Source organism: Salvia hispanica, chromosome 2 (genome assembly GCF_029641045.1).
Source record: "Salvia hispanica isolate PSC_SH4W2 chromosome 2, Shi_PSC_v1, whole genome shotgun sequence".
NCBI lineage: Eukaryota > Viridiplantae > Streptophyta > Magnoliopsida > Lamiales > Lamiaceae > Salvia > Salvia hispanica.
Window position 1 is genome coordinate 66,163,674 of NC_142693.1, and position 17,809 is coordinate 66,181,482.

A 17,809-nucleotide genomic window follows, 5' to 3' on the forward strand; every position below is an offset into this window, starting at 1 on the left:
TCTCAAACATAGACTATATTCTTTTAAATTTTCTGATGAACGACCGATAGCCGAGCAACTTGATCAGTTTAATAAGATGATTGATGATCTTGAGAACGTTGATGCCAAGATGGAGGAAGAAGATAAGGCCATTGCATTACTCAATGCCTTACCTAAATCCTTCGAGCATCTTAAAGATGCTATGTTGTTTGGCAGAGAAAAGGCCATTACTCTTGTCGAAGTCCAGTCTGCATTAAAAACTAAGGATCTCCAGAAATCATTGGGGTTTCAGGGAAGTTCTGGTGTAGGGGAGATCTTGAGTGTCAAGAATGTCAAAGGAAAATCCAATCAGGGAAAGGCAACAAGTCCCATTTTCAGAAGAGTAAAGACAAAGATGACAAGAAGGAGACTAGATCTTGCCATTATTGCAAGAAACCTGGTCATTTGAAGAAAAATTGCTTCTCATGGAAGAGAAAGCGGAATGAAGAGGCTCAGGCACAAGGTTCATCAGATACAGCTCAAGAACCAGAGGTGGAGCATGTTTTGAATGTGGTTAGCAGTAGTGCTACTGGGAATTGGATAATAGACTCAGGCTGCAGTTTCCATATTTGCTCACATAAGGAATGGTTCCATGAGATTGATTCAGTCCAAGGATCTGTGTTGTTGGGGAATAATCACATGTGTGCTATTCAAGGAATTGGGAAAATAAGAATCAGATTGAGTAATGGATCAGTTGTGGTTCTTACTGGGTCAGGCTGATTCCTGAGATCAAAAGGAATCTGATATCATTGGGAGTGCTGCAATCAAAGGGGTGTGCTTTCAGATCTGGTGATCAAGTTTTAGAGATAGTAAAAGGAACTGAGGTTCTCATGGTTGCAGTAAAAAGGAATAGCCTGTATTATCTTGATGCAACTCCTATGTTGGGTGAAGCTTGTGTAGTTCAGACTGAAGATGCAATGTTGTGGCACAAGAGATTGGGGCATGTGGGACTGAGGGGAATGAAGCAGCTACAGAAAGATGGTTTCATTGACTGCAATGATATTGATGCATTCCAAAAATGTGAAGATTGCATCATGGGTAAAGGCAAGAAACTATCATACCTCAAAGGGAAGTATACATCCAAAGCTCCATTAGATTATGCACACAGTGATCTTTGAGGCCCAGCTCAGCCACACACCTTAGGAGGTGGAAAATATTTCATGAGCATCATAGATGACTACTCCAGGAAACTATGGGTGTTCATACTCAAAGATAAGTCAGAAGCATTCAAGAATTTTAAAGAATGACATACACTTGTGGAAAGACAGAGGGGGAATGCACTCAAGTGCTTAAGGACCGACAATGGATTAGAATATCTCTCAACTGAGTTTGATGAGTATTGTAAGTCTAGAGGAATCAGAAGACACAAGACTGTAGCAAGGAATCCACAACAAAACGGTGTGGCAGAAAGATTGAATAGGACGATCATGGAAAGAGTAAGATGCATGTTCCTAGCTTCCTCAGTGCCAAAATATTTCTGGGGAGAAGCAGTAATGACAACCTCCAAGATGATTAACAAATGTCCATCTTCAGCCATAGAGTTTCAAGTTCCAGATCAGAGGTGGTATGGTGAAAAACCTGACTTCACTAGACTCAAGCCTTTTGGTTGTAGAGTTTATGCACATGTGAAAACTGACAAGCTAAGTACTAGAGCTGTTAAATGTGTATTTCTGGTATATCAAGGAGTGAAAGGTTTCAGATTGTGGAATCAAGAGTCTAAGAAGCTGTTGATTAGCAGAGATGTTGTATTTGATGAGACTAAAATGCCTTATGCAGCAAATAAACGGGAGCCAGAAACTCAGGAATATGACCTTGAGGTGGAGCCCCCTGACAGATATGAAAATAGAGTACCTACTGATTCACCAGAATCACCAAACCTTGCTAGCCTACCTAGAAACACTGAAAATGCAAGAGGATCATATCAAATAGCCAGAGACAGACCGAGGAGACAGGGCAAGTTGCCTGAGAAATATAAAGGTTTTGCTATGTTTTTTTATGCTCTGTGTGTTGCAGAGGAGATATTATATGATGAGCCAGCCAACTTCCAAGAAGCAATGAAGAGTGTGGAAAGAGCTCAGTGGATAAGAGCTATGCAAGAAGAGATAGAATCTCTACTCAAAAATGGTACTTGATACTAGTGGAGAGGTCCAAAATACAGAAGGCTGTAGGATCTAAATGGATCTTCAAAAAGAAGATTGAAGGTGCACTGAAAAGTGAGACCAGGTTCAAAGCGAGGCTAGTAGCCAAGGGCTACACTCAGAAAGAAGGAATTGATTACAACGAGGTGTTCTCTCCTGTACTCAAGCACAGTTCAATCGGGATTATGTTGGCCATGGTTAATCAGTTAGATTGAGAACTTCACCAGCTTGATGTGAAGACTGTCTTCCTCAATGGAGAGTTAGAAGATACTATCTACATGGAGCAACCCGAGGGTTTTGAGGTGAAAGGACAAGAGGACAAGGTATGCTTGCTCAAAAGGAGCATCTATGGTCTAAAGCATAGCGGCCGACAATGGTATAAAACTTTTGATTCCTACCTTGCTGATATTGGTTTTCAGAAATTTGCCTATGACAATTGTGTATACATCATGGTGAAAGAAGGAAAGGCAGTAGCTTTTCTAGTCATATACGTTGATGATATGCTAGTTGCTGCTGCAACATTGACTGAGGTGCAAGAGATAAAAGAAAGCTTGAAGAATAGATTTGAAATGAAAGATCTGGGAGAGGCAAGAAGAATATTGGGGATAGATATATTGAGGGACAGAAAGGAAGGGAGATTATATTTGAAACAAGCTGACTACATAAAAAGGGTGGTTAGCAGATTCAAGATGCAAGACTCTATTGAAAAATCTGTTCCTATTGGTCAGCATTTTAAGTTGTCAACCACTCATGTTCCCAAAGATGATGAAGAAAGGGCAGAGATGAGTTTGATTCCATACTCTAACATCATAGGCAGTGTCATGTATAGCATTGAGCTTACCGGATTTGGCACATGCTATAAGCATAACAAGTAGATTTATGAAAGAGCATGGCAAAGAGCATTGGCTTGCATTAAATGGATGCTTAGATACTTGAAGGGATCACAAGAAATGGGAATTGAGTACAGAAGGTCTGAGAATGGTGAGGCAGATCCTATGATGGGCTATTGCGATTCAGATTTTGCCTCCAACATTGATAGCAGAAAATCTCAGACCGGGTACATCTTCAAGTTATTTGGTGGAGCTGTCAGCCGGAAATCATCTCTACAATCTGTGGTGGCGTTATCTACAACTGAAGCTGAGTACATTGCTCTCACTGAGGCAGTAAAGGAGGCAATGTGGCTCGGAGGAATCACAGCTGACTTCGGATTAGTTCAAGAATCTTTGACCATTTTCTGTGATAACAATGGAGCCATATGTCTTGCCAAACACCAAGTCTTTCACGAAAGAACAAAGCATATTGACATCAGATTGCTCTTCATAAGGGATGTTATTGAAGGAGGGGAAATAAAAGTGATGAAAGTTGGTACATAAGACAATGTTGCAGATGTTCTCACAAAAGCCTTATCAGTTTCGAAATTTAGGCACTGCCTGAAGCTGGTGGGGATGGTTGACTGTTAAGGTAGAGTTTGGAAATGGAAATGGCACGCGATCAGTTTTCAAGACCAAGGTGGAGATTGTTGGGAAAGTGATCTTGAAAAGGATCGAACCTGAGCAGCTGAAAGTTTGTTGAAGCTGTTGGATTTAACTAATCAACGATCGGACGACTGTGATAAAAGGGGGTTTCTTCTCTTGATCTGAACCGTTGATTTGGACTGATATAAGTAGCTCAAGGAGCTGAATAGTCAGAAGATAGTTTTTCAATCATCAATAAATTGAGAGAGTGAGAAGGGTAGATCAATTTGGGAAGAAGAGGATTCTCATTCCAGTTGCTAAGATCAGCTTGTGTTTGCTGATTCTTGTTCAAATTCTCATTCTGTTTTCTTGAGTGATTGTAACTTGTTCCTGTTTGAATTCTCTGTTGGTGTTGAATAAAGATAGCGTGTGAATTTTCCGTGGAAGTAGAATTTTTTGCGTCGAACCACGTAACCCCAGTGTTGAGGTGTTGATCTTGCGTTTTATTTAGTTATTGTTCGTCGTTGTATCTTGGTTATTGATTGAAATCAACAACTGATTGGCCAAAATGATGCCCTATCTCCTTGAACAAATTTTATTAAATAGACTACTGATAGAGTAATTTTTTCAATTGAAAAGAACTCTTTATTTTAATTAACTAAAAGATATGGAAAATAAATAAAAGGATAACAAATCCCTAGAAATAGGCAGCCCTCCATAGCTTTATTGTGGGCTTCACTGTGTCATATAAATAAGCCATTTTTTTTTCTTCGTTCCATAGAAATAGTCCATATTTGTTTATGATAATCTTTTTCTCCTTCTCTTTTACTTTCTTATTTATGGATTCTACCATCCACTATACAATTTCAACTAACTTTACTTCTTCTTTCTTACTTTAGTAATTATGTATTAAAAATTATGTCAATCCTAACTATTATAGTTTTGCGGAACAAAGGAAATATATTTATATATCTAAATGGTGTGGTGAAATGGAAAAAGTGAGTAATGATGAAGAGCACACAAAAAAAGAAAACTAAGTGAAGAGAAAATGTCTTTTAGATATGAGATGGCCCATCTCATTTAATTATGGTAAGTTGTTTCATTACTTTATTCAACAACGCAATTTTGCTAATTTATTGGAGTATTTACAATTCATTCATCACACGTGCCTCACAGGCAAAAATTCGAAACGTCCACAACTTATACAGTCATAAGGATAAGGGTGTGAAGACCCAAAAGAGTTAGCCTCGTCCACTTTTATCTGTCACGTTACAAGTGCTTGAAAGAAAGATGCAACGAGTGCTATGCTTCATCAAACAGGGATGTAACTCTTATTTTTCCGTTCCACTTGTGTGTAGGCATTGGTCTCGCATCGCATGCACATATACCATGATAAAAAAGATGAATTAAACAAAATGCTTGATCATGCAGAAGAAAAAGTTGATTATAGCTTAGGAATCGCCTCATCTCAAAAGTGTGCCGCTTCAATTTATAAAAAAAAACGACTTGACATGCTTCTCTTCGCAAAGTTAAGTTCATAGTTGACAATTTGACATGAACAAATTATGAGAACAAATTAAGTAACGACACAACCACAATTTATATACTCCCTCCGTCTTGACTAAGATGACACATTTTTTAGTCGGACCGAGATTTTAGGAATTGTTTGTTAATGTGGTTAATTGAAGAGAGAAATAGTGAGTGTAAGTGTTTAATTGGAGAGAAAAAAAATGGTTGAGTGTATTAATTAGAGAAAAAGTTACCAAAATATGTTGGTTGAGATAAACTATAAGTAAAAGTGTGTCATCTTTAGTCACATAGTTTTATAATTATAATTAATGTAAAGTAATTTTTAATTAAATGTAATTTAGGAGCTTATATTAAGTAATTTTCAAATTTTTAAAGATTATTTTTATTTTATGAATACAAATTAAATAAAAATATGGAATTAGAGAATAATTAAAAAAATACTCGCGACTTATTTAAAATGCAAATTCTGTTATAACAATTGAAAAAGTGAATAGTGAAAAGCTTCGATCAACATAGTTACGAATGCGAAGAGAAGCATGGTAGAAAGATGGACGACAAAGGTAAATGTGTAAAACAAAATAAAATATAGAGAGAGAAAAGCTCAATCCATTCATCTTCTTCTCACTCCTCCTTTACCTTCATAGATCTCCCCTTACTTTCTTCGTTTTTTTGGAAGATTCAGTCCGTCTCTGCCAAACCCCTTGAAAAATCTACTACTCTTAATTGAGTCATCAGAGGGAAGACGACGACTACTGGTAGCTCTCAAGTCAAAAATCTTGACTCTGATTTTGAATGTTCAGATGAGTCGAATCAAAACCGACTATTTTCGATGAAATCCCTTGATCCGTGAAGGTGCCCTCTTTTCCTCCATCTTCCATATGTATGTCTGTGATTGGAGATTACTATATTGATTTCACCTTTTGCTGACCTCATAGTATCATTACTGATTGGCCTGCACTCAATTTGTTCTTTCCCTTTAATTCCCTAGGCGACTAGCTTCAGCTACAATTTGATTCAGCTTTCGAGAATTTTGGTTCAAAGAAATTACTCATCTTTTTATATACTCATATGTTGGGGAATACTGGGATTCATAATCCTTTCCAGCTAATATTCTTTGCTATTAGGCTACTTATATTCTGAATCATCGACTATGTACAGATTTGTGTTGGTGTTAGGCACACCACTGTATAAATTATCCAAAGCTTGTTTTTTTTTTATCATCAATAACTTTACCGAGTTTATTTTCGTCGGAGCCATAGCTGACCAGTAAATATATTGGTTGTATGGGCAAAGGTAACAAATTTGTTAGGGTAACAGAATGTTAAGTCCAAATCAGAACGGTGACATATCTACCCTGCTCTACTTTTAAGTAAAAATGTTCTGGTTTATGACTTGCTGATTGGGAATTGGGAGTATACACGTTTATGGTCAGCAAGTGATATTAGCAAATAGCAGTTCATTACGTTTAACATTAATCCAATAAATTTTCCCTAGAACTTGTGTTTCAACACCTATTAGCTACAAATATGGATATCCTTAACTTTCTTGTATGATGAGGTTGTATTTTATATTTTCAGGAGTTGTAGAGTTGTTATCTTGTTCATATGGACGAGGCAGGTGCACAAGTAGCTTCCCCAGTTGTCATCCACCAAGCACTGGCACAAAGATTTTGCAGTCCACGTCCAATAGTGAAGAAACGAAGTGTGCCTTTTTACTCTTCTTGTTATGTTAATCAGAACCCTCTGGATAATTGGAATCCGAAGTCCTGGGATTGGGATAGTTCAAGGTTTATTGCTAGACCATTGCAATGTGATGGAGACCAAGTGAAAAGAGGCTCACAGGTGCCACCAGACTTGTCAAGGAACAATGAAGCACAGAATAGTTCTTTACATCCCTCAGAGCATATTCAAATCGGAAAAGATGATGATAATCTTCTACTGAAGCTTGGAGGTGGAGAACAACAAGTCACGAGCAATGGCAGCCATGGTAGCATGAATTTAATGGAAGAGACACATCCTGTGTCGAGGCCCAGCAAGAGAGTGAGGTCTGGATCACCTAGTACTGCTAACCGTCCTATGTGTCAAGTAGATGATTGCAAGGAAGATCTCTGTACTGCCAAGGATTATCACCGGCGACACAAGGTGTGTGAGGTGCACAGCAAAGCTGGTAAAGCTTTAGTGGGAAGACAGATGCAAAGGTTCTGCCAACAGTGCAGTAGGTTTGTGATATTGATCATTTTCATTAAGCATTGTGGATCGCATTAGTATTAAAATTCTGTGGTGATTCACATGTTGAATATTCAGTAGTATTAATTTCTTTCTATTATATCAGGTTTCACCCACTTTCTGAATTTGATGATGGAAAGAGAAGCTGTAGGCGCAGACTTGCTGGACATAATAGAAGGAGGAGGAAAACTCAGCCAGAAGATGCTACTCCACGGGTGCCAGTTCCCAGTGGTTCCCACAATGATATCAACTGCGAGGTGGATGTCATCAATTTACTGGCAGCACTAACTCGTCCACAAGGTATAATGCTAGCTACTAAAGTTTTTTTAACTGTGAAGTGTTTTCAACTAAGATTCTTCTGTAGTCTGAATTTGCTAAATTAAGTTGGTAGCTCTTGTGCTGTCCTTAGAAGTACTTGCATACATGCATTAGACATTCTGCTAATTGTTTATTTCTGTAAATCATAGGGAACCCAGAGGACAGGAATGCTAAAGTCTCCTCTCTACCTGATAAAGATCAGCTAGTACAAATTCTTAGTAAAATAAATTCCTTGCCATTGCCGGCAATCATAGCAGCCAAGCTACCTCATTTGAAGTCTACAAGTGGAAGTGTATCTGATCATGCACATTCTGAAAACCAGAACCAAATGAGTGCAAATGCTTCTTCCCCATCGACCATGGACTTACTTGCTGGTCTTTCAGGTGCTCCTGGAGTGCCTTCTGATGCCTTGGAAATACAATCTCAACCAAGCAAAGAGAAAAGTGAGTTTGAAAAAAGTAAATCACCCGATGTTGACAATGCCACACGTCTAGATACACAAAAAGGTTCCGTTGGAGGTGAGTGGAGTAGTACAAGTTGCCATAATTCACCCATGGAAGAAGTAGATTGTCATGTTCCAGAGACATGTCCAAGTCTGCATTTACAGTTGTTTAGTTCATCACCTGAAGATAATAGTTCAAGGAAGTTGCCGTTAAATGCAACCTACCCTTCATCCAGCAGTAGTAATCCTTCACAAGATATATCACCCACATCTTCACCACCTCTTGTGCGTGATCTATTTCCTATGCGAACTTCAGGAGACACTATGAAGTGCAATCATTTTATAAATAGTGAAGATGAACTTGCATGTGCAAAATCAACCATGAGCAATGGGTGCAGTACATCACTTCGGCTTTTTGGTGGCTCAATTCAGCCTGCTGAAAATGCTTCGATTCAAAGTTCTCCATACCAAGCTGGTTATGCATCTTCTTCCGGAACTGATCATTCACCACCCAGTCTGAATTCTGATTCTCAGGTACTCGCGGACCATTGTCTTGGTATCTTTTACCAATATTTTTATCGTGGCTTCTCTTCTTAGTTTACCTAGCATATCTTAACAGTTTTCACATCTTTTTACTAGGATCGCACTGGTCGAATCATTTTCAAACTATTTGACAAGGATCCCAGCCATTTGCCTTGCTCTTTACGAACTCAGGTTAGTATTTGTTCCTTTAGTTTGGCCATCTGGACAATTGTTGGAAAGACCTAATGGCATTGGTGCTTCTACTTTCAGATATTCAATTGGCTTTCTAACAGTCCATCAGAAATGGAGAGCTTTATCAGGCCTGGTTGCATAGTCCTCTCATTGTATCTATCTATGCCATTGTATGCCTGGGATCACGTGAGTGCATTTCTGAGATAGAGATTCCTCGCTAGTGTGGCTTTTTATTGACCAGCTTTCTTTCTTGCTGCAGATAGAAGAAAACCTTTTTGACTGTGTCAGCTCTTTAGTAAAAGGTGCTGACATAAGCTTCTGGGGAAATGGAAGATTTTTGGTTTGCACTGAGAGACAAATGGCTTCCTATAAAGATGGTAAGCCTTGTTCCTTTTGTATTTCTTTGTCATTCCAACCACTGAAGGTTTTAGGACATTACTAGGCTGAGGATGTTGCTAGTTTTAGCCTTTATATTCGTTTCTTTGAAGAATTTTAATTTTCTTAATTCCATTTATTTCACTGAGTTCTCTTAACTTTCTCTTTGTACTTATTCCTTACATTTATGCATCTTCAGGGAAAATCCGTCTCTACAAAACTTTGAAAGGCTTTGCTATGCCAGAACTGGTATCAGTGTCTCCTGTTGCGGTTGTTTCCGGGCAAGAGACCTCTCTTGTATTGAGGGGGAGAGGTTTGACAACCCAAGGGACCAAGTATGTGCGATCGGTATTCAGTTGAACAGTAATTGTTGATTCTTCCTTTTCTTTCATTATGCAACTTTCTTTTTTTATGCACAGGGTACACTGCACACATGCAGATGGGTATAATATAGAAGAAGTTTGCGCATCAATGTGCCAAGACGCTGCACTCGATGAAATAATCTTGAGTGGCTTTAAGATAGATGGAACAAGTAACATGCTTGGTCGCTGCTTTGTTGAGGTATCAATTTTCAGAGCTTTCGGTTCTTATCACACCACCCACCCCTGGATGAAAATAACAATGCATGTGGATCATTGACATTCTGAATGTTACAGGTTGAAAATAGTTTTAGAGGCACTACATTCCCAGTAATAATAGCTGATAATACCATCTGCTATGAGTTGGGGCTCCTTGAGCCTCATATCAATGGCAGTGCTGAAGTTGGTGGTGATCACCTTGAGAGTACAGAAAGGTCTTGGTCGAGGGAAGAAGTCGTTCGTTTCTTGGATGAACTTGGTTGGCTATTTCAAAGAAAGAGAAACTCTACATTGTATGAGATCCCAGATTACAGGCTTAATCGGTTCAAATTTCTTCTTATATTCACTGTCGAGCATGACTTTTGTGCTTTGGTAAAAACTCTCCTGGACATCCTACTAGAACTAAATTTGGGGAGGAAAGGGTTAGTAATGGAATCTATGACAATGCTATGGGAAATTCACCCCTTGAACAGGGCAGTGAGAAGGAGGTGCAGGAGGATGATTGATTTGCTGATCCATTACTCTGTTATCGATCCTGATGATGCTTCTGAGAAGTACATATTCACACCTAACTTAGCTGGACCTGGTGGTCTCACTCCCTTGCATCTGGCTGCGTCTGCAACTTCCTCAGAAGACTTGATCGATGCCCTAATAAGTGATCCTCAGGAGGTAGGTACCATTTTGTTTTCTTCCTCAACAACTGTAACAGTGAACTGCAAATGACATTCTTCACCATAATACTCGTGTAGGTTGGTCTGCAAAGCTGGAATTCTGCTTTGGATGTCAACGGATTGTCTCCATATGCGTATGCCTTGATGAGGAACAATCATTCTTACAATGAGCTTGTTGCGCGGAAAGTTGCAGAAATGAGAAATGGTGAGGTGTGCGTACCAATTGAGAATGAGAGGAAGCCATTGGAAGTAGAGGAGAAGGGAAAATGCTCCAGGTGTGCAGTTGCAGAGTATCGACTAGAAAGCAAAAGGTATGGAGGCTCGCAAGGATTGCTTCAACAACCTTACATACATTCAATGCTCCTCGTTGCTGCTGTGTGTGTCTGTGTCTGTGTCTTCCTAAGAGGACACCCCTATGTCGGCTGTGTGGTTCCATTCGCTTGGGAGAACCTCGACTACGGCCCACGCTAACTCCACGCCTTCGTTGCGTTTTTCTTCCTTTAACATATTTATAATTTATTCAGAGAGAGGGAGAGTGAGAGTTGAATGGTGGCACGTTCGATAAGTAATGTACCTCTGATAAAGAATCATATAGTGTTTATTCAATTCATTATTAGTATTATTTGTTTGTTTGGATGAGTAGGATTAATTATCCTCCTTCCTATCTTCCATTAGAAAATAAATTTAGGGCATTGCACATTGAAAAGTGAAAACTGTACAATGCCTCTATTTATTTCCTATATTGAATGTAACTGATTTTACGAGAAAATATAAAGGACACCACCATTTCATTTATTCCACATCCCACCCAACATATGCTTGTGTGCTTGTTCGATTTTAGGTCAAGTATACTTTTGGTTTTGGAGTATACTTTTGGTTTTGCAGCCGTGGCTAGAGTATATTTTTGGTTTTAGTGCCGTTTTACGAAGTTGGCCAAGAACATTCGCTTTTCAAAATTTGATTCCCAAACAAACGAAAACGTCGCCGAAGACTTTTCAAAATTTGATTCCCAAACAAACGAAAACGTCGCCGAAGAAGCCGGGAGGCATAACATGGTGAGACAGGATTGCAGACATGATACGGCGCTGCCGATCTTAGGGTACAGTAAGGACCGTTGAGCGTAGGTCGGATGAGAAGCGGCGGCAGAGGAGAGAGCCCTACCATACAAGGACATGTTGGAATCATACTGGGGTGGGCTTTGTTTTCTAATATTGTAGTACTCCATTGTATTTCTTGGCGGAAATCAGGCGGTATTGTTTGATTAGATAAAAAATTAATGAAGGAAGAGAGGCCGAAGGAAGGGAGCAGGAGGCGGGATCAGAGGGGTCATTGGAAAGAGCCTCGAGCTTGTCGAGAGCAGATGTAGGTGAAACGAGCTGAGAGTGCTTCCGCTGTGCCACATTTTTGATGATCTTGTCCAACGAAGGACCCAGCACCCACCCGCAGTGGGATACGCTGCCTAAGGACGACTCATGCAACATTTTCGTTTGTTTGAGACTCGATTTTTGAAAAGTATTTGTTCTAGATCAATTTTGTAAAATGACCATTTGTTTACGACAAAAAATGTACTCCCTCCGTCTCAATAAATATGAAACGTTTGCTTTTCGGCACAAGATTTTATGTAGTGTTGTTTTGTGAGTTAAAGAAGAGAGAATAAAGTAAGAAAGAGAGAAAAGTAGAGATAAAATTATTTCTATTTTAAGAAACGTTTCATTTTTAATGGGATAACCCAAAAAGGAAAACGTTTCTCTAGTGGGACAGAGGGAGACAGAGGGAGTATGTACATAAAGCAAGTTTAACTATCATTAATTTAGGTTTTATTTTAATTAAATTATTCTAGCATATGCCATGGTAAGGAAGCCAACTAAACTATTGTTTTTTTGGAATCACATGGTGAATTGATGGCTGAGATTTTAGGGTTGCCAACGGCAATGCGTATCAGAGACGTGTGTTTGAGTGGGTCATATCAATTATCATACATTCATTCAAACTGGAACTTTCTCGATGCTACTTCTATTTATAGTTTAAACAGTGAACAGTTTTGATTTTCATTTTGAATATATCTAACTTACTTCCTCGTTCGGTGGTAGTAGAATCAATTTCTTGCACATATTAAATATACCTAGATAATAAGGTAGGAAAGAGGAAAAAGTAGAGAGAATAGAGTAATAGTGAAAAAATATGTTACATTTTGCTAGTGAAAATAAAGTAAAGAGTAACAAATGTGTTACTCTTTGCTAAAAGGGGTTATGACTTGATAAGCATCAGTGACGGACCCAGGTGGGGTCGAGTGGGGTCGACCGACCCCACCGTCGTCCGCCGAGACCCGCCGGAAACTCCATTAAAGAACCTCTGAGATCCGGTGCAACTCCACCTTCGACCTCATGGAACTCCGCCTTGACGCCAAGAGACAGATCTCCACCTCAATTCTTCATCCTTTGCGGGAAATAAAAGATATACATAATAACAATAGAAAGAATAGATGAGAGATAGAGAGGAAGAGGGAGGGGTAGCTGCTGTGGAAAGAATCGATGTAGAAGAAGACGTGTGTTCCAAATTCTAATTCTAAGACCATCTTCAATCATACACCAAAAATGAGTTCTGGTGTAGAAATCTTCTACAACCATACACCAAACTCAAACCCATTTTTGGTGTTTTTTTATGAAACAACACCATATTTGGTGTTATACAAAAGTTTTGTGAGACAAAATCCCAAAAATGATGCAAATATTTAATTTGGTGTAAATGGTTGGAGTAAAATTATTTTTTGATGTAATATGTACTCAAAATGAGTTTGAGTTTGGTGTAAATGATTGGAGATGACTTTACTTTTGTATGAAATGGGCTAAATAATTGGGCCTACTCTAAAAAGTGGTGAGAGTTAAAAGAGTTATAAATTAATTAAGAGTAATTATAATTCTATTATTATTTTATTAATGGTAATTTCATTATATTTTTATTTAATTTTTTTGTAATATTATTGATAAACATCAATAAGATTAGTTTTAAAATATTTAAGGATAACTTCAAAAAAAAAAAATTAATTAGAAATAAACTATTTAAAGTAAATATTTTAAAAAAAATAATTATTTAAATATTATTTATTATTATTTTCTATTGTATTCGACCCCACGAGTTTCAATTCCTACGTCCGTCATTGAATTAAGCATGGAATGTCCCAAAATAAGAGCATCCACAATGGGGCGGACGATGCGACCACTGCAGCACCGTGGACGATGGATTACCCATCGTCCGCGGACGATGCGCGGAGGATACCCATCGTCCGCCACTGTGGACGACGTGGACGATGGGTCACGGACGATGCGACGCGTTTCCGTTTTTTTAAAAATATTATTAAATTTTGAAAACCTATATATTCCTTTCATTTCACTTCATTTTTCACTTCACTCTTCACTCTCAAATTCACTACATTTTCTACATTTCAAGCAAAATGGATTCCGGAGATTATCCGAATAGTCCGATGTTCGGTGGTGCACGATGGCCGGGTACAGAACCCGAAGAATACCGGCCATTCGACACTAACGCCGAGTACGATCCCGACTTCAGCACCGATTCGTATGGGTTGTCCGAGATGGAGCCTTCTCCCCACCGCCCCTCCGCCGCCGCCGTATCTGGGTCCGCCACCAAGAAGAAGCTGACCAAGGCACGAGCCCAGAAGTTGCCTACCACGGAGGCGTGTGAAGAGTTTGCCCCGGGAAGGACGAACTACTCCGACCCTGAATCCATCGTCTTGACGAGATGTTGGATTGATGTTTCGGAGGATCCGGTGTACGCCAACAACCAGAAGGTGACTGCGTATTGGGAGCGCATCGCCGAGAAATACAACACGGCCAAGCCGGCGTACGCGTACAAGCGCCACAGGGAGCAGCTCCGCAAGCACTGGGATCAAATAAAGAAGCAAGTAATGTTTTTCGCGGGGGAGTACGAGAAGTGCGAGAGGGAGCAGGCCAGTGGCGAGAGCCTCGTGGATGTGCGGGACAAAACGATGCAGTCGTACATTTAATTGTACGGCGATTTCAAGCACTACCAGTCCTGGGCGCTGTTGAGGGACAAGCATAAGTTCGTTGGTGGTGTGATTCCCCAATTGACGGCGGCGAGGAGGAGGGCGTCGAAGCGCACCCTCGCTGATTATACAAGTAGCGATAGCGGCGCGTCTCCAATGGACCTCAACAGTCCGGTGTTCGAGGATGAGAGTTCCGGCACACCGATGTCCTCCCGGCGTCCCCCTGGCGTCAAGGCTGCCAAGGGCAAGGGCAAGGGCAAGGCCACATCCTCCTCCGCCGCGCCGCCTGACTAGGCCCCGTCGCCGACCCCGAGTTCGACGCCGTGCGCGACTTCGACTGCAGCCCATGCGTACGCGGATTTGGCGGCCTCCTCCGACTACACGACGTTGTTGGACGCGCACACCGCCCTCATGCAGGCGACCAACCCGGCTCATATCGAGGGCATCCAGCGGATGATCGATGGCCTCAGCCGCAAGTTGGGACTTCTCTAGACTAGCCTCCTTTTTTTGTATTTAGTGTTTTTTTTTTATTTCTTATTTTGTAAATTTTTTTTAATTAAGTAAATTTAGAATTTCCCTTTAATTGTGTTGTTTTTATATGTTTATTTTTATTTTTACATTTGCAAACATAAAAATATAAATACAAAATAGAAATAAAATGCTTAGGGCGTCGCTTAGGGCGGGCTATAGTCCGTCCCACTGCAGGTGGAATAGGAGGAGGATAAAATGCTGACCCGTGCATAGGGCGTCGCTTAGAGCGTCCCATTGTGGATGCCCTAAAAACAATACTCAATTGACCTGAAATGGAGAGAGTACTGTTTCCTAATTTTCATTAACGAGTTAATATATGGAGTAGTTGATAAATTCATGTTTACTCCCAATTCTTTGCTAAACCAAGCAAAGAAAATAAGACAGATATGACAAACAAGATTGCTCTAGCCTGCTTGCACCAGCAACTCATCCACCTAAATGTAACAAGAATCTACTGTTTTCTTTTTAAATTTAATTTTAGAATAAAATATCATTCCACATTTCCAAAAAAACTACATAACGTACTCACCGAATTATTAACAAGACAACAAAAGAAGGTACTCCATATATTCTTCAAGAATTACAGATACAGAAATACACTGATCATGTCCCATTTTAGCATTAACCACATACTATTATATTCTATTAATTTCACTGCCTATGCACTATTGTAGGACATGTCGAAGAAAAGACAACTTGTCGCTGGCCAAGTCTATATGATAAATTCTTCATACAAAAGGAGGTTAGCTATAACCCAATTGTTCAATATTGGAATTTCTTTGCTATTAGTAATAAATAATGAGGGAGCTGGTGTCGTAGCTAGTCTTATTTTATACTAGTACTCCTTACTGATGATTGAGTAAATGTATTCAAGTATACAAAATAACAAAATAGTTATTTTTTTTTTTTTTTTATAAATAAATCAATGAATAGATGAAAATAAAATGTTTACAATCATCCGCTTGGGCATAACCAAGGAGACGGAAACCGGACAGGCCCGGGTATCCATCAAAATCAACAAAACCACTAAGGGCAACAAACCCTAAGGGAAGGAAGAAAGGTAACGGGGCAAGCCCCAAGATGTCTGTAGATGATTCCCATCACAACCCAGGGTGGGTCGGGCCTCGTTAAAACCTCTCGGGACCAAAAATCCGTAGGAAAAAAGACCCTAAGAGGAAAAAGAGTACCCAAGTGAGGAGAACCAACAGACACTCCAGCAATTTGATACTCAGGTTCGCACTCCAAAGCTTTTTCTTGACTCTACGTCCTTTTATCTGGAAGGTGTTGGGTGACTTGATCATCGGGAAATTGAGAGAAGAGGATGGTGTATGTGGAGGTCTTGATGAGGAGGACTGTCCGGCCCACATCAAACTTCTTACCATCGAAGATGTGCGCATTCCTAGCCTTCCAAATGAAGTTGACCGTAGCCATGAGCGCAATTCTTCTCGCCTTCTTTAGAATGGCGGATCCTGTCCGATTTCTAGCCGTCCATTTGATAGCACTCCGAATGGTGGAAATATTTCTCCAAAGTGCAATCCAGCCCCTAATGTCTTCCCATACCTTTTTGGTTTCGGTGCACTTGAAGAAAAAGTGGTCAGCTGATTCCTCGTGCGCCTCACAAAGAGCACACGTCCGGTCGATATCCATAAACTTGATTCGGTCCCGGGTCAGCAATCGGCCACGGAGTGCCAGCCACGTGATGAAGGATTGCCGAGGCGGGATGAAATCTTTCCAAACGAACTTTACCCAAATCTTCTTTCACCTCTAGGTCGGAACCACTCATAAGCTTCACGTGTACCTGCCGGGTTATTCCATTTCGTAAGGAGCTCCGCAACCTCTTGTCTCGAGCATTTCCCAAGCAGTTCGTCTCGGATAGAGATGAGATGTTTGATAAGAGTTGAGTCTTGCTTGACTCTCGGCGTCCAGTCCCAGAAATTCGCATCCTTAATGATCTCCGTATGGATCCACTTGATCCAAAGGGAGTCTTTCTTTGCAAAGACGTTCCAGAGGATCTTAGCATGGAGTGCAGAGTTCCATGCTTCCAAGTCTCGAAGTCCCAGTCCTCCTTCTTCCTTCGGTAGGCACACGTCTTTCCACGCAACATTGGCACTCTTGGAACCCCAAAGGAACTGCCGGGCGATAGCCATAATCCTCGAGATGACCGTTCCGATGAGCGGGAAAGCTTGCAGCCAATATGCTTCGACCCCCTGCAAGCAAGATCTAATAAGTTCGAGGCGGCCCTCAAAAGAGAGGGACTTACCTTTCCATTTTTTGACGGTAGAGGCCATCTTCTCAATGAGTTGAGAGTAATCAGCCGTCTTAAGCATTTTGGACGCAAGCGGTATGCCAAGGTACTTAACGGGCAGCTCGACAACTGGGAATCCAAAGATCTCAATGATGCTCGCCCGTTGTCGGGCCGTCATAGTGACTGCAATAAAAATATTAGATTTGTCCCGGTTGACCTCGAGTCCCGAGCACTCTGAGAATTCCCTTATCGCGTCAGCCAATACCTGCATGGATCCAAGATCTCCTCTGCCAAAGAGCATTAGATCATCAGCAAAAGCTAAATGCGTAATCCGAAGATTAATACATGAGGGATGATAGTTAAAGCGTTGAGATGTGGTGCGGTGAGACTAAGAGACGAGAGAAATACTCCATGCAAAGGATAAAGAGGGATGGGGACATGGGGTCACCTTGCCTTAATCCCCTTTTACCTTGGAAGAAGCCGTGTGAGCTTCCATTAACGGCAATTGAGAAGGTAGGAGAGGTGACGCACTCCATGATTCTCTCA

At 40.4% G+C, this 17,809-nt stretch overlaps 1 protein-coding gene and 1 pseudogene across 1 annotated transcript; one reads left to right on the forward strand and one right to left on the reverse strand.

Moving 5' to 3' along the window:
- Positions 1 to 5,709: 5,709 nt before the first annotated feature.
- On the forward strand, positions 5,710 to 11,091 carry LOC125221649 (squamosa promoter-binding-like protein 14). The gene is made up of 11 exons (XM_048123835.2): positions 5,710 to 5,992; positions 6,718 to 7,358; positions 7,472 to 7,665; positions 7,833 to 8,659; positions 8,765 to 8,839; positions 8,918 to 9,025; positions 9,099 to 9,216; positions 9,414 to 9,549; positions 9,634 to 9,775; positions 9,871 to 10,461; positions 10,542 to 11,091. Exons 2-11 carry the CDS (start codon positions 6,745 to 6,747, stop codon positions 10,932 to 10,934), a joined length of 3,198 nt encoding a protein of 1,065 aa, XP_047979792.1. The 5' UTR covers positions 5,710 to 5,992; positions 6,718 to 6,744; the 3' UTR covers positions 10,935 to 11,091.
- Positions 11,092 to 15,999: 4,908 nt separating this feature from the next.
- On the reverse strand, positions 16,000 to 17,564 carry LOC148932979 (uncharacterized; annotated as a pseudogene).
- Positions 17,565 to 17,809: the final 245 nt, after the last annotated feature.

Bases quoted from the DNA above. Each gene is read 5' to 3' on its own strand.
- LOC125221649 (XM_048123835.2), top strand. From the start codon at position 6,745: ATGGACGAGGCAGGTGCACAAGTAGCTTCCCCAGTTGTCATCCACCAA. The intron at 8,660-8,764 runs GTACTCGCGGAC...TCTTTTTACTAG, and splicing joins GTCTGAATTCTGATTCTCAG to GATCGCACTGGTCGAATCAT. The intron at 9,217-9,413 runs GTAAGCCTTGTT...ATGCATCTTCAG, and splicing joins AATGGCTTCCTATAAAGATG to GGAAAATCCGTCTCTACAAA.